The sequence below is a fragment of the Musca vetustissima genome, unplaced genomic scaffold, assembly GCF_032173495.1.
Source record: "Musca vetustissima isolate MV318-11 ecotype Yass unplaced genomic scaffold, APGP_CSIRO_Mvet_v1 utg3273, whole genome shotgun sequence".
Classification (NCBI taxonomy): Eukaryota; Metazoa; Arthropoda; class Insecta; order Diptera; family Muscidae; genus Musca; species Musca vetustissima.
In genome coordinates this window covers 1-22411 of record NW_026887631.1, presented here as the reverse complement: position 1 = coordinate 22411, position 22411 = coordinate 1, and the positions used below count along the sequence as shown (strand labels likewise).

The 22411-nt window shown below is 34.2% G+C and overlaps 2 protein-coding genes and 1 long non-coding RNA gene across 3 annotated transcripts; 1 reads left to right on the top strand and 2 right to left on the bottom strand.

The window, feature by feature from the left end:
• Positions 1–12713: 12713 nt before the first annotated feature.
• Positions 12714–14083, top strand: LOC133335250 (AP-1 complex subunit mu-1-like). The gene is made up of 2 exons (XM_061543542.1): positions 12714–13563; positions 13625–14083. The coding sequence occupies exons 1-2, from the start codon at positions 12742–12744 to the stop codon at positions 14081–14083; spliced, it is 1281 nt and encodes a 426-aa protein (XP_061399526.1). The 5' UTR covers positions 12714–12741.
• Positions 14084–15106: 1023 nt separating this feature from the next.
• LOC133335269 (2-oxoisovalerate dehydrogenase subunit alpha, mitochondrial-like) lies at positions 15107–16732 on the bottom strand. Its single transcript, XM_061543558.1, has 6 exons — positions 16667–16732; positions 16075–16606; positions 15842–16007; positions 15678–15776; positions 15512–15616; positions 15107–15449 (listed from the first exon to the last, which is right to left on the bottom strand). Exons 1-6 carry the CDS (start codon positions 16730–16732, stop codon positions 15107–15109), a joined length of 1311 nt encoding a protein of 436 aa, XP_061399542.1.
• A 1281-nt stretch (positions 16733–18013) lies between these two features.
• Positions 18014–21201, bottom strand: LOC133335319 (uncharacterized). Its single transcript, XR_009754516.1, has 5 exons — positions 19976–21201; positions 19760–19915; positions 18531–18599; positions 18318–18438; positions 18014–18255 (listed from the first exon to the last, which is right to left on the bottom strand). It is a non-coding gene; the product is annotated as an uncharacterized LOC133335319 (long non-coding RNA).
• Positions 21202–22411: the final 1210 nt, after the last annotated feature.

Genomic DNA, 22411 nt, shown 5'->3' with positions numbered 1-22411 from the left:
TTTTTTTTTTGTGGCGTGCAGGTTAGGTTAGAAATGGAAGTTCCGAATGAATTTCAAAATCACCAAGACACAAGAACAGCTTCTAATAGATGAATGAATACCAAAGGGGTGTTGGAGGGGGGCTGGGTAGAGATGTGGGAGGTAGGCGGTTGGTTGAATAACACAAAATTTAAATGCAAAAAGTTAGATAAACGCTAAGGAGTATCACCATCAACTAAGGATACACAAAGTAAAAGAAGGAAAAACAAACTATGACAAATTATGATAATGTGACCAAGAAGTACAGAATCGAAGACGAAAAGACAGACAGACAGACAAAGACACAGATATAGATATAGAAAAAGAGCAAGTATAGAATGTAAAAATAGGATGTTGTAGCAGTTGTTCACAGTAGTAGCGACATTCGTAATTAAAACAGAGAAAAGTAAAACAACCAAAAATTATGGTTTTTAAATTTATTATTGCAAATTTGTTTGTTTTATTACTATTATTATTGTATATTGTATATATATAAATATGTATTTATAGGTATATAGTATATTTTAACCATAAACATTTCATCGTTGTTGTTACAATAAGCTTAAAAATTAAATGTATATACATACACAATGTATAGTAAGTAGTAAGTAAGTAAGTGGTAATGGTTGCTATAATGATAAGTATGTCAAAAAAAGATACAAACGATTATTTTTACTAATAAATAAATATTATTATTATTTTTTAAGGTTAGGGATTTCTTTTTGTTGTTGTCTGGTTTTTAATATTGTCTATTTATGTATGCATAGATCGATATGTAGATAGTTGGGATATTATGTGTGTGTGGGTGTTTTGGTTTTTGAAATATGTATTTTTAATTTGTTTATTATTATATTATTTGGTTTTGAAAATATTCTAATTAATGTAAAGCCGAGTTGAGTTTGGATGACAAATAATTAAGTGGGTTATTTTTTTTATTTGAGGAAAGTAATAAAAGCTACACAAAAATTATAAAAAATGGTGATGTGGTGTGTTTGAAAGGCCGGCATTTGTAACACAACAATATAACAAAGACCCATTATTTTATTTTGTAATAATTTTAATAAATATTGTTTTGTTTTTTTATTATACACATACATGGCTATAATTAGTTATTGCTTCAAATCCAACTACAATTACAATACACACTACAAAATATGGCAATTTTAAGTATAGAATGCAAATAAAATTACATACATTACAATTATTTAAAAAAATGCATTTTATTCGTTTTTTATTATTGTTATTATTTTGTTCTTTTTTGTTATGTTTTGCTTTCAAAAATACCTATTAGATTATGTGAAATAAATGTTAGGGGAAAATAAAACGATCCAGTCAGTTTTTTCATTTCTGTTCAGTTCGGTTGAGTATGTGGGTGTGTGTGCGTGCTTGGGGTCTTCATTAGGCTTCTCAATTTATTAAATATAAAATAGGGTTATGTGTGGTACACACATCTTGAAGCATGTAATGTAATTTTGCTTAAATACCACTAACAAAATTGATTCATCTAAAAAAAATTGTCCAAAAATATTCCCACTCCACCGAGGCGTCTTGTGTCAGTTGCAACAAACAATTATAGAAAATAAATAGTGAAATTGATTTTTTTATTTTAAATTAATTTTTCATGTGTGTAATTCAGCCCTTTATTTATTTGTATATTGGAAATAAAATTGTTCTACAGCAAAGAAAAAATAACAACAAGCTACATGCATTATGTAAAACCCATAAATTGTCCCATTTAATAAACAGAAAGTTTGATATAAACAAATTGTAAGGCTCATACACGACCAATACATACATAAAATTTTCAATATGCCAAACTGTAATTGGAAATATTGTTTTCGATATATGTACATATCGTATTCAATTAAAAATAATTGCGAAAGCCCTTCAATTGGGTCGTTACGTATAGTTTCCTGCGAATGCAACATGTCGAGTAGGTTTTCAATCGTTTCGAACATGTCGCTGAATTGCAACACTGCTCCCTTATTAAGTACCTATACTTCTGTCAAATTTTGAGAATGTTTGGGTCTTGACTTTACAAAGAATAGAAATAATCGATGCATGTTTTGTAATAAGTTTTACCAAAGTGAAAATAGTTTTGAAAGCAAGCCCAATGTTAGTACAGCTCTCAATTTCCTAAAAGGATTGTCTGTTATGAAAATGAAAAAAAAAATAATTTTGTTGAAAACTTATTTTATATTCGAAAAGTCACGAAGTTTTTAGTCTACCAACCGACTTCCCCGCAACCACATCACCAATGTCCAAATCGTAACGGTAAAATATCAAGTGATATAGATGTTTTGTTATGCTCTGTAAACAAACAACAAAATTGTTCTCAAGCAAATTGATTGTTTTGTGATTTTCATTTCGATTTTGTATCATTAAACATTAAAATGGATAAATAAAGCGCAAGTATTTATTATTGTCATTATTTTTCCCTCTTTTTATCCAATTTTTTCTAATAAAAACGCTCCTTTTTGTTTGTGCCAAATTAGTTGTTGTTTTAATCAGCTGTGTCGAAACAATATTTTTACTGGAAGTTGTTCGTTTAGTTCTTTTTCAAATTTTGTCTCTTGAGAAATTCTTACTGAGTAAATGTTACTGGGAAAGTAAACGAACGAGCCTAATATGCAAATTCCACCACATAAATTATATGTTGAAATTTCCCTAGGTTGAAACTTATATATTGAAGTTACAATTCTGTTCGAACCTATTTTGTGTCCCAAATGTCATCGTATATAGCATTAATATGCTAATCGATTTATGCCGAACATCGAATAGGCGGCATTTCAAAATTTTAAATAAGGACTTTACATTCGTTACCCTCGTTTTTATCATACAAAAATCCAAACAAGTACATCGAGATTTGTTTCTTGGCATATAATAACAATTCATATGGAAACTATGTCAGTTCTTTCATAAATGGATTGCTATGCGTCAATAAATTGAAACAAAACACTAGACCTGCACTTGATAATTCAGAATGTAATTCTATGTGTCCTCAAAAGTAACTCCCTAATTCGTCGGTGTCATCGTGTTCCAAGGATTTCTTTCCTTTTCGGTTCTTGGCAAAGTCAAGCTGTCGCAACTGTCTTCCCAACTCCACTAGCCCCTCAACAAGGATTTATCAAAAATAAAAAAACAATGAAAACTACAGGAAATGTTAACCTTTAATCTGAATTTAGTCATGATTTTGTTGATTTTCATCCAAGAAAACAAAGTAAAAATTATCAAAACAAGAACAAAAAAAAAACAAAAAAAAATTAAATGAATCCCATGAAGAGGATTATTAACAACTGAAATAAATGTTAATGTAGTGTGTGTGTGTTTTTTTTTTTCAAAAATATATTCAATTGTGTTAAATTTGAAACCGTTGACGGGTTTAGTGTTATACAAACAGAAAATAATTAAAACTAATAAAATACTATCACTTAATCGTTATATTAGCTGTGAGTGCGAATGAGGAAGATGAAGGAAAACAAATCAAATGTTTCTTGCTGTGGCTTTTTTTCTTTCTCCTGTTCAATAGAAAAAAAAAACTAAACTTTTCACATTTATTTTCTCAGCTTATTATCTAAATAATAATAAAATAAAAAATGTTAAGATTATTTGTTGGATTAATTGCTGTTTTTGTTGTTGCTATTTATTTTACAAAATCTAACGGCGTCCCTTGTCAATTGGCGGCTAATCAATTAATCAATCATAAAGTCAAGTATAAGGAGGACATGTATATGCATGTATGTATGTACGTAAGTAGTTACTACAGGTGGTGATGCTTTGTTGTGGGTGGCGGTGGTGTTTATGTAGTAGTAGTAGAAGTTGTAGTGATTAAAGTAGCAGTAGTGGTGGTGGTGGCAATAGGAACAACAATACGTCTATAAAAAAACAACCATTTGACATTGTTTTGTTTTTGCTTTTGCAATGAGGAGAACAGATGCTAGGGGTTGTGATGGCAGTGGTAGTAGTAGTAATTAAAGTACTAGTAGTAGTTGTTCAATGGGTGATTGATTGGTTGCTGTATTTATTATTAGTTGTGTTTGTTGCTGTTGTTGTCGGTTCTTGTCTCTTTTGTTTAGTTACTCTATTTATCTCACAATATACAATTTCATATTGTTTTTTTTATTTTGCTGTTTTGGTTGTTGTTGTTGTTTGCATTATCTATATATGGCATTAAATGTATTGTACAAAAAACACATGATATTTGTTTTGATTTTTTTCTTTTTTTTAATTTAGAGAAAGAGAGAAAGGAAACATTTAAATAACATAGTATGTATAAATATATTTTGTATGTAATTATTATATATAAAGAGATATTTATAAGTTGTTGCTTCTATTTGGCGCTTTTTTAATATGTTGATATGTTTGGTTTTATTGATTGATTTATTGGTTTTTTAGGATGCAAGATTTGGTTTAAGATTAGATTATGCTGCACGGTTGCAAAGAAAACATTTACCAAAACCACCAACTAAAATATATAACAAAAACAATCTAAAATTAGATAAAAATAAATAAATAATAAAAATGAAGAAGAAGTAGAAGTAACAATTATCTGATGCTAAACATTGATAAATTGCGGTGTAATGAATAATACAATATCAAATACGAATGATGAGGATGATGACAATGACGTTTGTAAAAAAAAGTTATTTCAAAATTTGAAAATAGCAATAACACGTGTACAAGAAAAACACACATTCGATGATGTTGTAATAATATTAAACAATAACAACAATACGAATATTAGGAATAACAATAACATAAATATCAAGGTTTTAATAACAGATAATAATTCCAATAATATAACTCGTTTGTTTTACACTCGGTGGTATATCTTCTTACCGGTTTTAGAGGATTTTCTTGGTGTGAATACGTGTGTGTGTGCGTACCATTATAAATTTAAAGTCGTTGTAAATATATGCAAAAGTAAGTGTGCGTGCGGATTTCAGCAAAGCCAGCAAACTCATAGAGCCGTATATAAAAAATTAAAAAAAAAAATGCCAATGCTAATCATTATGGCATTTGACCTCAACACATACAAACATATATATTTTTGTGTATGTTTGCATGTACGTTGAAATAGTGTCAGTATAATCTGCGTGTTGCTTGTTAAATTATCTATATTAAAAAAAAACGAATGTCTTAGTCCAAAAATATGTTGAATATTTCACCAGAATAATAATCCTTACTTATAGAAGTACTCATTCCTTTTTATCCCAATTATAGCAAAAGATTTGCGAAATTCCACTCAAATCAAAAAAGAATAACACAATTACTTAAATGTCACTTTGCAGCAAAAGTTCATTATTGAAATCAACCTATTCACTCAGTTAGGTTTTTTCTCATAAAAATCTGTATAAGTTTGGTCTTACGAAGTTATTCTAAATACAACAAAATCTGTCCACTTAATTAAAAACACGAAACATAAATAATGCGATTTTTATTTTATAATGGTAAACAAACAGGTTTTCAGTCAATGTTTTTTTATTTTTGAAAATGTAATCTTTGTTGGAATTTTAAATTGTTTTTTTTTTTAATCAAGATATATTTACAACATAATATTAAACAAAGCATAGATTAGTTTTCAATATCGTATCTTGTTGATGGTCAAAATGTGTTGTTTAGTAACAAATCTAAAAAATTATTAAAAAAAAAAAACATTCTATATGGGAGTTAGTATGTAATGTTGTTCAAATTATTTCCCCTCAATCAAGTCTTCAGTATTTTTTTTTAACTTTTTTGCCTAGATGAAAGTGAAAATTTTGTACACAAAACTCAACTGCCTTAATTTCCTCTTCTAAGAGCCAAAACAACAGTCGTCAACAGAGAATGGCAGTTAAACGCAAGCGCTATTTCACTTGAACTCGACATTCATTTGGCCATGTATGTAAAGACGCCTTAACCAAAACGAGTTTATCTCAACCGAACAGAAAGTTGTAGTAGCCAGCTTGAAAAAAAGAAAGAAATTATGCAATGCATGTGGTGTGATGAAAGAAGTGGAGGGAAACACCGTAAAAAGTAAAATGGTAATTAATACTTTACTGTTTGTGGCAGGCTACTGAAAGATCTACAACAAGAAAGTGTGGTGACCGGCTTCCAACACCAACGACATTTATTATTCCGCTTTCGATTTATTTGGAAACAAACCAAAATTAATCAAATAGCATCAAGGTGAAACTAAATTAATTTGCATTATAGTACGCTTACATTGTACCGGATTTAGTTGAAACCCAGTGGGTTTCAATTGTCAATTCCATAGCCTATTTGTGAAATAAATCCTTTTAACGCACTTTAACCCTGCAAAAAGTCCTAATGAAAATACTATCAGTACAAATTGGTTAGAATTTTATGTCATTTATTATTAATGATTTACTTGAGGTTATTATTTTAATTGTAGACAAAAAATATACATTCTACATGTTTTCCGGTTAGAAACTCTGACAAAAGTATTTTTGGGTAATTGAAAATTCGTACCAAATATTTGGCTAAAATTTACTACTTTGTTAACACTAGATGTAGGGATGTGAGACAGAAAATGTTTTTTTATGAAGAAAACGTCTCCAATTCAAATTAAGTAAATTATTCATTATCCGGAAACTCATAGAAAATGTTGTTACATAAACATTGTATATATGTAAAATAAAAAAAAACACGGTAAAAAGTTTTAATATAAATGCCGTTTTACAAATATGTCAAATGTGAACAGAACAGATTCTAGCATTTATTTTTATTTATTCTGACATCCAAGATAGAGGTGTATTTTCTCTTTGTTGATAATAGTTACTCCACCTTGTATGATTGTACCATGACTGTAAATATAAACAGTTATCATATTTGAAATGAGTCAAATTGGCTTACCCTGTATTTTTTGGAGAAACAAAACTAATTAGAATATCAACAGCCTTATCAAATAATTGTGGAATTTCATGAATAATATTACGATAAAATTGGGGATTTTTATTATACAGTCGACGCCCGGTATAACGAATGATATATTGTCAGGCCCATTCGTTATAGCGAAAAATTCGTTATATCGCGAAGTTTTTTATGTTGCCATTTTATTTAAAAACAAAAATGGTTATCCACTTTTCATAGAATTTCTAATAAAAATGAATTAATTAACGTAATAACAGTAATAATAACGTGTTTATATACCTTTTTTTATAAGGCTGACGCATTAATATTTGCGCCATTCGTTATACCCAGTATATAAATTTGGAAAACTTTCGTTATATGCGATAGTCAGTGGAAAAAATTCGGCTATTTTGGTCATTCGTTATATCCCGAATTCGTTAAACTGAGTATTCGATATACCGGGCGTCGACTGTATTATCATAATTTGAAATTTCAAAGTGTATATTTTCAGCTCACACTATATAAAATATTATTCAAAAACTAAAGCCTTTTACTTTTTACCAAATATTTATTTAATACCTTAGATAAGAATCAAAAAAATTTAAAGACCGCTAATGGGAAATACCAACAACACGCCTAACACCTATCATTTCAAAACAAATGTGATAACAATATTATTGTTTATTTTTGATATCTCTTTAACGTTGCTGATAATTATTCGTATTTAGGGATTTTTGTTCGTTCAAATCCATACAAACGCTGTCATATACACATGTATGTAAGTAGATAACGACGATTGCTTATTTCACCCGACCACTGACCATTGTACAGACCACTTGGGCATACAAACGCGCCAGAGACAACAATTTGTTCTAACTCGAATGTGTCAACAATATGTTCGACAGTCACGCACCACCCTTATCACAATTCCAACAGCAACATATTCAAATGCTAGTAGTAAAGATAAGCATTTAAGCGGCATATTGATGTCAAAACGCTACGATTTCTTTATTTACTCCGTGAAGAGATAACGAACGAACGAAAAAAACATTGCCATCGATTGTAAGTGGAGCGGAATAAACATTGTTATGGTGATAACACAAACGACAAACAGAACTTACAAACTGGTGTTATTTTTTTTTTTTTTTTTTTTTTGGAGCTTAGTTTATGATTAATATTTCCCATTGTGCAGCGGTAAACCCTACCTGTTTTCTTTTTAAACAAATACAAATGCATAAATTGTGACATATGCATGTGACTGAATAAATGCATGTGTATGTGTGTGTATTCATTGCCTTGGGAGGACAATGTACGATTAACGATTGCCAAACGTTAACGTTTGTTCGTAATATCACGATGGAGGAGTTTTTTTTTGCATTTGCCTTTCCAGTTTCTTTGTAAACATTGCACAGAAATAAAAACAAACACACACACTCAAACACATTCACGCACTGCAACTTCTTTTGCACACAAAATGTAAACGTGTTTTCGTGTTTGAGCATGTGTTTGTTTTTGATGGTGGTTTTTGAACACCATTATCCTGATGTATGCACTTCCGCACAGCAAATGTTCGTATGGATAAACCCCAAATTACCCCATGATGGAGTCGTTGATGTACTGAAGCCGTATATTAAAATATCATGTTTCATTAAAATTTCCCAACAACTGCCTGCCTGCCTGCCTGACTGACTGAGCTCCTTTACAAAAATACCAAGATTTGATTTAATATTAAATTTGAAAAAAAATATGATCACAAGAGAGAGAAAGATGTAAAATAGAGAACAACGACACAGATGATTTAACTACAGTCCAAGTATATGAGATAAATATGTGTATATATGTACAAAAAACATAATATATATTTTTTCTATTTAATTATTTGTTAATTCTGCATATATAGTACATAGGTAGAAGCCTAAACTTGTCGTTGTCGGTGCGCATACATACACAATGTACAAAAAAAAACATTTCTAGTGGATTATGCTTCATAACAATATAAATAATAATTATAAAAAAAAACATGTGTTTTTTTTAACTTGCTGGCATATTAGTGGCATTTTTGTTTTCTCCATAACACAAGCGATATTGTAAAATGTATTTGTTATTATTATTATTTTTATTATTATTTGTTTATCATTCAAAAGGAAACAAAAATATTACTTGTAATAGAAAGCTAAAAAACATTCACCCCAATGTTCCGAAAAAGTAAATAAATGAAGGTTGTGTTTGTATGTATTGTATGCATGTAAAATATAATGATATTTGGAAAGGAATAACAAAAACAAAAACAAGACAAAATATGTATATATGCCCACCTTGTTCAATTATCCTATCGGAATATTGGCAATTTCCATTGGTTCAAAGATTTGGTTTGGTTTGGTTGATGCACAATTGATCTGGATTTGAATGGGCTACTTGCATAAACGAAGAACAGTTCTTTGTGTTAATTTTTGAAAATCTACTTTTTGTTTAAATCCTTTTTTTCGATATTTTCCGCTTTGTTTCCGTTTATTTGACCATTTGACATTCTTAAGTGTTTCATATGAATTTACATTATATAGCGTCTTTGTTGGGGTTCCAAAAACACACACACACACTCTCATACACATATATATATATGTACGTGCAGAATATTTACGTACTCATAGCAGCGTTAACTTTGTATGTATTTATTCCCCCAGCTAGCATTTGTTTATCTTTTGTTCTCTGTGTTGTATTTATTTTCTGTTATTTTTGAGCTTTGTGTCTGTTCTTTTTTTTTTTTTGCTTTTTGTTTATGTGGTAGTGTGTGTGCCTGTTTTTTAATAAAAATTGTCTGTATCGTGATGGTTTAATCACATTAGTACACACGAAATGATAGATTTCTTTGTTGTATTTTGTTTTCGTTTGTTTTTTCTTTTTATTTATATTTTATTTACACCCGCCTGAACGAACCACTTACTCGCGAGTAGCTACACAAATGAATGTGGTGAATTGCCAAATAGTACAACTCAGATGAGAGCTGACTGAATTGACAGTGGTGAATTGTAACAAGTGGAGCCCATGTACAAGCCCCACAACCACCACACACCACTCTGTTTTTTTTTTTATTATTGTGTGTATATGAAAATATTGCTGTAATCGTTTCTTGTGCACATATTTTTTCTTTATAGAAAATTTCAAAACGTCCATACAAACGAAATTCACAAATTTATCGAAAAGCCTTTCAATACAACAATTATCATAATTTTAATAAAAAAAGGTGGAGAAAAAACAAAAACACACAAACAATGTATCCACCGCCGCACCCGTTCACGTACTTGTCTAAAGCTGCTACTAAAACCGATCAAACAAAACACAAACCTCAAACATGTATACATACATATACGAAGAAGGAAAAAAACAATACATGCACACATGTATGTATCCACATTCACACTTATACATCAACCAACCAACCAACCGACCATTGCCATTCAGACAGCCATCAGTGTGACCGACCGACCAACCGAACAACTCGACGTCTGTCTTTTTGTCATTTGTTTAGTAATACATTAAGATTACACACAGCCAAACGATAATAAACAATATGCATGGTTTGTATGTACGTAGTACACTTCCTCCTTTGTGCCATTGTATACATATGTACATATACATATATACTATATCATTTATTTTTTTGGGGGGCCTTTAAACTTAAAATTCAATGTTACTTCATAAAGAATTGATTTTTCCACCAAGCACACACACACGTATATATTGTTTTTTTCATACATCTTTACATATATATATATATATATATATTATGCATACATATATTTATGGGTTGTATATGTACACAGAGATGAAGAAAAACTACGTTTTTTCCGATTTAACTTATGTACATTTTTTTCTTTCTTCTTTTTTTTACATAATTTATATACGCTTAAAGATTTTGCATATTGTGTATTCAACGAACGAACCATTCATTCATTGGGGCAGTTATTAAAGCTGATGATTTCATTTCGATTCACACAAACGAGTTATATTATCACGAATTGCACCAACTGTCAGCCATTAACTTTGTTTAGTTATTCGTGTATTCTTGTACATGGATTATTGCATTTTTATGGTGTTAATAAATGCTTGTGAATAAAAAGAAAACAAGTGAAACACAGATTTTACCTTCTAACAGCTCTAAATACGTCTGACCGTCTGACAGATAGGAAAATATATTTTACACTGCCAGTATTCACCACGGCCCACCATGCACTTGTCCAAAACGGCAAACGCCATTGTGAATGAACACAACTCGCAGCGTTGTATTCTTCGGAAACCGGATACAGTTAAAGGTGTATGAAAAGAAAACTAGAAATACTAATTGGAATTTTCAATGATTCTGTTTCTGATGGCTATGTTCATGATCCAATAATAAGGTCGTCCGATAAGGCCAGATGATTTCACCCGAGCTGTCAATTTTGACTTAATTGTTTGAAAACGTAAACAAAAAATTGACAGCTTGGGGGATTTTAATCTAAAATTGTCGATAACGATTGCTTCTGACACGACCTGTTTATTGGATCATGGCTATGTTATTGTCAATGGGAAGTTAGAATACCGTGAACTCCTTTTTTTATTTTGATACAATTTGTGAGACTAATAAAATGGATTCCTTTAGTCTTTGGATATATGTTTTTCCTATAATAACTAAATTTGTACGGAAGATAATGGTATTGCTCAGCAAATGTTGAGCGTAATGTCGAAATTCCATCAATAAGGATTGTACCAAAGATTATTTGACACTTAACAATATTCCGACGAGGCGTACAAAAATATTCAACACCCCAGTACTATATTTGGTACAATATGGGTAAACTGATAGAACTCGAACACTGAAATTTGGAATGTGGGATTGGAGTATGGATGTAGTTTTGGAAATTCATACTTTTGGGTACTAAATTTGGTACATTTGAATTTTGGAAGAACCGATAGAAAAGGAATCCTGAACTTTGAAGTTAGGGTTACTGTTGGGTTGTAGGATTAGGTGATAGAATTTGGAAAAATATTCGATGAAATAAAATATATTCTCTAAAGCTGAACATTGTTCTCATTATTTAACCATGGCTCTTATATCTTATATCTTTAATTTTTAGAGACAGGGCACTTCAAAATATTTGTAAATATAAATTATTTAGCAATCCACTGAATATATGATATGCATGTTTATACTTGAATTAAAATTCTTAGATAAAACTAATTAAAGCATTACTAGATAAAATTTGACAAATGGTAAATGCATAAGTAAAATGCATCACACGAGACTACCAAAATGTAAAGATATTAATATATATATTTTATTTTCCTTCAATAAAACTGATATCTGTTGGCCTGTTCCCGTACTGCAAGAATCTACTATTTCTTACTACGATAACGAATTTTCCTTTATGATATCGAAGAAAATAGTAAAATATAGTAGATTCTTGTAGTACGGGAACAGACCATGAAACATGGCTAAATGGCTAACATAATGTTACCAACAGCTGATTCAATACGGATACCTTATTAATATAACTCGATTAAATCGCATCGATAACACTTGTAGGCATATCGAGCATATCGATGTCTACTTTGTCTACGGCAGCATCTATGTAAGTCTTTTTTTCTAATATTATCTATTTTCCCCATAGTAATCGTATATAAAATTCCTATAAACGACATATTTAATAAAGTAACTAATTTTGTTTTAGAATTTTCAATCGGCCAACTTGGTTAGAGAACTTTGCAACAGATTTCTGAAACCCCCAATGAAAAAGAGCAACCAAAGTCAGTGGTGAATTCTTTACTGAGTCATTATTTTTACATATTGTCTACACAGACGACTGAATTGGACAGTCAGTCCTCTAATTGTCAAATATGTCGTCTTCGGCCATTTATGTGTTGGACGTGAAGGGTAAGGTGCTGATATCGCGGAACTACCGTGGCGATAATATGGACATGGCGGTAATCGACAAGTTTATGCCACTGCTGATGGAAAAAGAGGAAGAGGGCATGATCACACCTATATTGCAAACTGCAGACTGCACCTTTGCGTACATCAAGACCAATAACTTGTATATCGTATCGACGACCCCACGCAATAAGAATGTGAACATTGCTCTGGTATTTGTATTTCTGCATAAGATTGCCCAGGTGTTCATTGAGTATTTCAAGGAGCTGGAGGAGGAGTCGATTCGAGACAATTTCGTCATTATCTACGAGCTGTTGGATGAACTCATTGATTTTGGTTATCCACAGACAACTGACTCGAAAATATTGCAGGAATATATTACGCAGGAGGGCCACAAACTGGAAATACAACCACGCATACCTGTAGCAGTGACAAATGCTGTCTCATGGCGTTCGGAAGGTATCAAATACCGGAAAAACGAAGTATTTTTAGATGTCATCGAGTCCGTTAATCTTTTGGCCAACGCCAATGGAAATGTTTTACGCAGCGAAATTGTCGGCGCCATTAAAATGAGAGTTTATCTGTCCGGAATGCCAGAACTCAGATTAGGCCTCAATGACAAAGTTCTATTCGAAAGCACAGGCAGAGGGAAATCGAAGTCGGTAGAACTGGAAGATGTGAAATTTCATCAATGCGTACGTCTGTCTCGCTTTGAAAACGATAGAACGATTTCTTTCATCCCACCCGATGGAGAATTTGAATTGATGTCGTATAGACTCAATACACACGTATGTAGTGATTGCACATGTAATGACATTTCTATTTTTGTAAACTTAATACTAATTGCAGGTCAAGCCACTGATTTGGATTGAATCCGTTATTGAGCGACACGAACATTCTCGCGTCGAGTACATGATCAAGGCCAAGTCCCAGTTTAAACGTCGTTCCACGGCTAACAATGTGGAAATCATTATTCCAGTACCAGCCGATGCCGATTCGCCAAAATTCAAGACCACAATTGGCAGCTGCAAATATGCTCCGGAACAAAATGCAGTTATTTGGACTATCAAATCATTCCCAGGCGGCAAAGAGTATTTAATGCGGGCCCACTTCGGCTTGCCAAGCGTCAAAAGTGAAGACAGTTTGGAGGGTAAGCCGCCAATACAGGTCCACTTCGAAATACCGTATTTCACCACATCGGGTATTCAAGTTCGTTACTTAAAAATTATAGAAAAGAGTGGCTATCAAGCATTGCCATGGGTCCGATACATAACCCAAAACGGAGACTACCAGTTACGCACTAACTAATCACTTTAGTATTGTCCTGAATTCTACATACATTAAGATTTTGTTTGTGTCCAAAATTTGTTTCATTCCGAAATTTATATATGTAGGTCAATTACTACAAGAACACTTCTCCGATGGGAATGCTCCATGGAGGAGTGTTGCCTTTAGAAGGTATAACTTGTAGAAAATGATCAGTATATATGAGGATTTTATAGCTATATTCCATTTTGATGTGTTGTTGTCTTTTTATTTCAAGTAGATCGAGTGTCAGGGCTCATTGAATTACTTAAGATTTGTTAAAATGTATTTTCATTCAAAATTAATGTAATTAATGTAAGTTTTCTGTCCGTCTAATCAATAAATTATACAAACCTACATACATATACATTTAAAAATATTGAAATATCACGGTATTTATTTCCTCATTAACATATACGAGGACGCACACCCATTCAAATATTATGCTTCAGCGTTCACATCCGCTTACTGGAAAAACTTTTGCAAATTGAAATGTCGTCCATATACATGTAATCTGAAGCATTGATTGCTGGTGTTGTAGCAGCCCTACTCCTTAGCTTACACCGAGTCAAATTATGTGACTTAAGATCTCTGTCACCATTACTGCCTTCATTGTTAAATTGGCTATGAACTCGTTTTGCATTTATTGCATTTATTCTTCATTCATGCGCAATTCGCTCCATTTCCTGCGCGATTCTCTACCGTATGCCGTGCGTGAATGCAACTCATTTCATATTAATGACCTTACAAGGCAATAACACAACACATTTGCAATTCTATTCTTCTATTATTTTCTGCGAATACACTTTATTTTGGAATTTCTAAACATTTATTCCTTGTATACTAAATATAAAAGTTTAGTTCCAGCTAATCAAAAATGTTGTATATATTGTGTAAATAAATGCAAGTTCCGAATCACAATTTTCTTACGTTATACACACACACGTTTGTCCTACTTAAACTAATAAATGCACATTATAAGATTCCCATTTGGCTAACGGTTCGGTATGTTGTGGTGGCGTTTCCTTAGGCTTGGAAGTTTTTGAGTGGGTAGTGGTCGGGGTGGTCTTTTACATGTTTTTCCAGCTCTTCCAATTGTTCTTTCAAATGTTGGGGCATTTCATCGTAGACACCTTCGAACATCTCCCTCCAGTTTGGTTTAAGCTTTTTCTCCGAAACGGAGATTTGTTTAAGAACTTGTTTTCGTACGTCCTTAACAAAGGCACTTTCTTCTTCCTCGTTGAACCAACCTTTCTTTATCATGTAATTCTTGAGCTTAGATATTGGGTGTTCTGTTGTATTCCAAATTTCAATCTCCTCTGCAGAGCGGTATGCCGTGGAATCATCAGAAGTGGAGTGGTGACCAACACTGTGTAAAAAGGCGAATAGATCGGATTACAATTATCTTGGACTAAAACCATCGTTTCTTACCGATAGGCCATTGCTTCAAAAACAACTGGTTTATTTTCGCGAAGAACATATTCCCTAGCCTTCTTCATGGCATTGTAGACGGCAAATACATCAGTACCATCAACACTAAAAGCAAATGAAAACATTAGAACAACATAGAAGAAAGCTAAATCAGCGTTTGTTATACCGAATGGTAGCGATTCCATAGGCGGGTCCCCTTGCAGCAATGCCATCACCACCGTATTGTTCATATGATGGAGTTGAAATGGCAAATCCATTGTTACGGCTACAGGAAACACATTTTATTAATTAATACTATTTAAAATATGTATGGAAAAAATATGTGCATACCAAAACAGAATGACGGGGCAATTAAGAGTTGCTGCGAAATTGAATGCAGCATGAGCATCACCTTCGGATGCGGCGCCTTCGCCGAAGTAGCAGACCACAACGGAGTCATTATTTGGCCGACGTTTCATTGCATAGGCCGCTCCTACGGCTTGTGGCATTTGGGTGGCTAAAAGTATGACAAAGTTTTACATTTTTAATTACTCGTCCGTCTTAGAACAGCTATAAAACCTTACAAAGTGGACTGGAGATGGTAACGAAGTTCAAATCCTTTGATCCATAATGGACCGGCATTTGTTTGCCTCTTCCAATGTCGGCTGCATTACCGTAGCACTGGTCAATGAATTGTTCGATTTTGAAGCCTCTCCAAACTAAAACGCCAGCCTCACGATATTGCCCATAGATCCAATCTCTGTTCTCCAAGGCGGCGGCACTTCCAATATGACTTGCTTCTTCACCAAAATTGGTCATATAGAACGAGATACGACCTTGCCTTTGGGATTCGTATAAGATCTTATCCATAGTATTCAAAAGAACCATGTCTCGGAACATTTTCGTTACATAGTCACGATCTAAATTGGGATCTTGGCTAGGATTGACTACTCCTTCGGCATCCATTACCCTGTAAATGGGTATTGGTGAGTAGTCCGAGGGTAAAGTAAAATTAGGTTCAGCTACAAATGGAGCCTTGGCCCCGGGAAACATCGAAGGGTGATCGGCTGAAACGTTGGCGACACATCTTTTGGCATTAAAGATCGGGACAACACTCTGCAAAACAGATAGGGTAAACGATATAGGAAATGTTCCCGTCTCCTGTATTGTACTTACCCTAGGGACTTTAGCAGCCACGTTGGAGCATTTTAAGATCTTGTGTATTTGTCGAAGGGCGGACATTTTGGCGAAACAAGAAACTTAAATATACTAAAATCTAAAACAAAACACGACAGAGAAATAAAAGGCAATTACATAATAACACAAGATCGATCGAGCCAACAGCTGTTGTTATGCTGCCAAACAGATATTCTTCATCGTTGGGATCGATAACGCAGACACTTTCGATAACAAAAAAAGCCTTTGTTTGTTGGAGCCGTTAACTCTCCCTCATTTGAGACAGTCTTCATACTAAAGTACTTGGTTAGTCTGCTTTTCCACAGGCGGATTTTTATTTGGCAAATTTTTTGTTTTCTCTTTTGAAATTTTCGCTTGCTTTTCCATTAGCAAATTTTTCATTGCCAAATTTGCGAATCAAAAGAAAATAAAAGTCAAAAGTGTTTGCATTTTAAAGTTTTTTTTTTTTATATTTTATTTATTTTATATATATTTTATTATATAAATTGCAAAAATTAAAAATTAAATTTCACTTGCACAAATTAAAGCAACAGGTTTGTAAACAAAACCGGCTGTGTGTCAGTAAAGCGAATATGTTCAAAAGGAAATGTCAACAAAATTGTTTTCAACGAACAGAGCAAAGCAGAATTTGCGTGTACGGCAAATTCTGAACAGGCAAATTTTTGTTTTTCTTCCTCGCACCCCTCTCGCCTACAAACTCAGTATTTGCCAAATAAAAATTTGCCTGTGGAAAAGCAGACTTAGCAAGAATACTACCAAAATCCTCCAGTACCGCATAGCTACCAACTTACTCAAGGTGACTTAGTCTGTGGTGTGCGCCTTTAAAAGGGGTAACCCTGAAAATAATTGATAGCTCGAAGAAGAAGAAGAACAATTACTAGGAAACAGCTGATTATTCCAATTACTTAAATGTCAATATTAGGGAATAATATAAGAAAATGAAAAAATTAAACGAGGAAAATGGCAGCCAGAATTTCCTGGCAAAAATTGTAAGAAAAATCTGCCTTTTTTGATTTTGCCTGCGAAGAAGATTGGATGCGTGGCTCCCTGTAACCGTCAAAAAAAAAAACAACCAAAGTTTTTGAGAAGTGAATTCATCTGGTTTATTTGTTGAAACACATACACAAACAACACAAAATACAAACTATTTTAAAGAAAATCTGAAGCCTTTAAATAATTAAGCAACATTAAACGAAAAAAAGGCAAAAAATTGAAAGGAAATTTATAACAAAACAAATAGTTTTCAAAAAATTGAAAATTAAAAGAAAATTGAACCTTTTTTAAAATTAAACAAAGTTTGAAAACAATTTAACAATATAAAAAAAAAAACCCAAACAATTGACTAAAATTCTAAAGCAATGAATATAAATCTTAAACCTAAAAATTCATGAAGAATTGGAGCCTACAAGCCACACCATCGCCCATCCAATCCATCGAGGGAGGCGCAGAGTTTACGCCATTGCTGCTCCAGCGTGGCTTGGTATCATTCCCAATTGACACTGAAACTTATTTAACTCCGGACAGACAGACGGACGACTAAGCTACATAATTAAATTCCGCGGTTTTTCCTGAAAAGAATAAATAAATTAAAAGGGTGAACAAACGAGTTAATATTAAATTTTTTACTTACTTTGTGTTGGTATGCAGGTACGCGACATTGAACTGAGCTCAATTCAAGGTTAGGTTACCAGGCATTGTGTAGATCGTCGATTTAATGTGGTATCGACCTACATTCCTTTGTTCGTCCTCATCTGGAAATTGAAAGCAAGAAAATTATTATTTACATTCTGACCGAGGAATATAATTAAAAAGCTGAAACACGAACTAATTCGTACATACTTACGTTTTGGGAAAAAGCCTTAGTCACAAGCTGCCGTCAAGGTTCTACACTCTGGGTGCCCGCCGTTAAGCCCTAAAAGTACAAAAAGAAAAGAATACTTTCGAAAATTGATTTTTATTGGCAATTCTTTGTTTTTTCCTGAAATTTTTATATTATAATTCGCTGTAAATTGTTAGATTTTGATTCAAATTACGATGGAATGAATTGTTCTTTTTTGCCAAATATGTAATATAGTTTTAATAAATATGTACTGGATTAAACCTGAAAAGATAAAAATGTCTTCGGCTTAAAGCCCTATTAAAAAGGTGGTGGGAATGGGATAAAATATGGTAAGTCAAGGGTCAGATCTGGGACGTCCAGTATGAGTAGACGTCATGGCGAGAGGTGTTCTCGGAGGGAGGGCTATCTCCTGGCTGGTCAGCCGCCAGGAGCACTGTTTCTGTGAAGAAAACTAACGTTATTTTGGGATTTGGTTGCAGTTAGGTGAACGTTTTCTTCTATTTAATTTTTTTGTTGACATGTTTCAGGCTTCTTTTTACCCCCTTTTTGATTTAGTTTGAAGTCCGGTATGATTTTTTTTGTTTGTTCAACCGAAAAGATCTGCAAGTGGCAAGAACCAACCCCCAATCCGACGAGCCATAGCCGCGCTAAACGCCAGCATACCGGCAACGCCACTTAATGGTCAACACAGCGAATTCATTTCGTTTTTTCTTGAACACGGTTGTTACAAAATGGCGCCCAGAACGTGGGGCCTGAGACATGTTAGCTTTTAATAATTTTTGGTCGTATTGTGTAAATGTGTTTACCATGAATCTTTAATGAGTCCCGTCTAGGTTTAATTAAGAGTCCTGACGCGTTGCTTCATCGAAGACTCAGGTAAACACCATTTATATTTGGGAAAAATATGATTTTTATTATTTTTTTTTTCTAGTGGCTTAGTCGTTTTAGTTTAATACTTCTAATGGCACTAGCTTTTTAATAAACTTTCATATTTTAGTAAAGTTAAAATTTCAGATTTCTTAAAGTTATATCGTTGAAGAAATTCGTCTGGTTTATCAGTTCTCATTTGTGGAGACCCGTCCAAGCAGCCTATAAGGAGGCAGGTGACGCGCTGCTACGCAAATATGAATTGTTATTCTCAAACGAATTTGTTAATTTGTGTTTTTTAGATTTTAGTTTCTGTCTATATTTAATTTCAGTACCCGGAGTTTGGTAGCTGATCTCAGACTTACCTAGAGTTTCCATTCGGTCCTGCGACAATTTTGGCTTCCGACCATTGGTCGTATTGTCATGGAATTTTTTAAGGGAGGTCTGAGTAAGCCGCCTGTTCCATTTTAATTTTTCAGTCCATTTCAATTCTAGTTTTGCCAGTGTAGCTCACCAAATCCCTGTAAAAAGTGAAACATATTAAAATTCATACAGAAACAGTTTATTTGACCTTGACTTACCACTATTTTGACCAGAAATCCACCACCTAACATTATTTGAATTTTTCCAGTTTATTTTCATCAAAATTATTCTGCCGGATAATAGAATTTGTAAAAGTGAAAAGTGTGAATTAATTGTGAAAGAACTGAATTACATTGAATTTATTTTTTTAGTTTACTTACCACAATTGTTTTTATTTTTTTTTTCTTTAATTCAAACCACCGTGTGGTTTACTTTCGAGCAAATTCTTTTGACAGATTTCTTTTTGATTTTTTATCGCTTTTTCTGATTTTTTTTGTTTACTAATTTGGTTATATCAAAAAGCAATATGCCTCTTACTAGAGCTGCGAGTGCAGGTTTGGCAGGTAGACCGATATTAGGGCAAAATGGGGTGGTAACCACTTCCGAATCTACAGCCGTAAGCAGTGTTGTTACCGCGGTTCACAGCGCACCTTCTAACGCACAACAGGTTACAACTGCCGCGCATAGTGGTCCCATTGCTTCTCATATCGCACATTTAGCACATGGGGACGTCCCAGCTCAAGGTGTTTCATCATCAATGTCCAATTCATCGGCACCGCCACCAGTTCCATTAAGCATGCAAGAGGCCGCTAACTCGTTTAACACGTCTTTTTGGTCACATGGAAGCGTTGCCTCGCCAAACTATAGTGTTTTGACCGGGTTGCAGAATAGACCAGTTATCCCGCCAGCAGATCCAGCAGTCAGCGCAGGAGTCAGGGAAATTATTAATTCTGCCATCGCCCTGTCCCAATTGCAGTACCGTCAACAGGAAGAAGAAAGATTGAGAGCGCTGATACCTCGAATTGCTGAAGCGGCCAAGCGTTCGTTGTTGGGAGACAATGACGGCACTAATCAAGTATTTTCACAAGCCGGCTTGGCGATGCCAGCAGCGGCACCACATGCACCAGCGCGCCCATCCCGGGAGTCAGTCATTCTGTCTTCACATGCATTGGCGTCAGGCTTAACGTCTCAGCAGCCTAATTTAGCAAGGGGTTACACACTACCATATCCGGAGCGAGTAAATCCACCACCGATTCACGATCCTAGACCGTTGTCACTTGGTCCTTTTAGCCAACCGCCACCAGGGTTCACATCAAGTGGTGCACCAGCACAACCACCAACCAGCTTATCGGTACCACCACCAGTCGCCGGAGTCCAAACTCACACAATACTGCCGGCCGAGAGGTTGCCTAATATCTACAGCAGAGGCATGCGGACAGAGCCACACGAGGCACATTCCAGTCCACATCCCAGCAATATCATCTCAGAAATCTCGGGGCGTTTTAATTTGGCGAAATGGGGAGTATCTTTTGATGGTACCGACAAAACCATGAGCGTCCAAGAATTCATCTTCAGAGTGGGTGAACTTAAAAAAGATTATAATTGCCCTGATGAAGTATTGATCACCAAATTTCACCAACTTTTGGAAAAACCAGCTCTCGATTGGTATTGGAACCACCGGAAATTGGTCCAGTTTCGCACATGGAAGGAGTTGGAAAGTGCTTTGTTGGCGCAATACCAAAGATTTGAAAATGAATTCCAGCTTCAAATGCAGATTTTAAATCGGCGTCAACTACCACATGAGAATTTTGAAGATTTTTATAATGATGTACTGCGGCTACGGACACAGCAAAAGTCGCCATACAGGGAGCACGAGATAGTGGAAATAATGAGAGGCAACCTTAAGCCGTCTTTATCCCAAATGATCTTCTCGGCTCAGATAAATAGCTTGGGTGATTTTTATAGGCAGGTGAAGAAAGCCGAAAATCTGGTATGGACCCAAAGACAGCAACGCTACAACACAGCACAGAAAGTGCATGAGCTTGAATGGCAGATGGAAGAGGAACCTCGAGGCGATATTGAAGTTGATGCCGTGACCATGACATCCAAGTATAAATGTTGGAACTGCGGTGTTATGGGTCATAGCTGGATGGAGTGCCGGGAGCCTCGAAAGATTTTCTGCTATAGGTGTGGCCAAGAAGGTGTTACCGTCCCCGATTGTCCGAAGTGTCAGGGAAACCGGCACAGGAACCCACCTCAGTCTGGGCAGGTGAGGTCAACCCCAGTTTAAGCCCAGAGCAGAGTAGTAGTAGTTCCAGTATTAAAGTTTCTATTTTGAAGAATGTAGAGCAAGAAAGTAGAAAGTCAGAAGTAAAACCGAGATTGAGAGAGTTGAAACCACTTCATATCAGAGTAAGAGAATATTGCGAGGCGAGAGAAAGAATTTTTGGTCAAGTTTCCAATAAAATTAAGAAGGCTAGAGAGCGATATAAGAGGAGAAGACGCATTCGTCAGGAAATAGCCTCGGCTACCCTATTTGAAGGCGAAGATAATCGTTTATATACCAAACTGCATCTCAATGGTGAAGAAATAGAGGGATTGCTAGATAGCGGAGCCTCCGTTTCCTGTCTGGGGAAAAATTGCCTTAGCTTTGT

Coding starts and splice junctions, on each gene's coding strand:
- LOC133335250 (XM_061543542.1), top strand. CDS start 12,742: ATGTCGTCTTCGGCCATTTATGTGTTGGACGTGAAGGGTAAGGTGCTG. Junction 13,564..13,624: donor CGTATAGACTCAATACACAC/GTATGTAGTGAT, acceptor TACTAATTGCAG/GTCAAGCCACTGATTTGGAT.
- LOC133335269 (XM_061543558.1), bottom strand. CDS start 16,732: ATGTCCGCCCTTCGACAAATACACAAGATCTTAAAATGCTCCAACGTG. Junction 15,777..15,841: donor TGCCCCGTCATTCTGTTTTG/GTATGCACATAT, acceptor TGTTTCCTGTAG/CCGTAACAATGGATTTGCCA. Junction 15,617..15,677: donor TATGGAATCGCTACCATTCG/GTATAACAAACG, acceptor ATTTGCTTTTAG/TGTTGATGGTACTGATGTAT.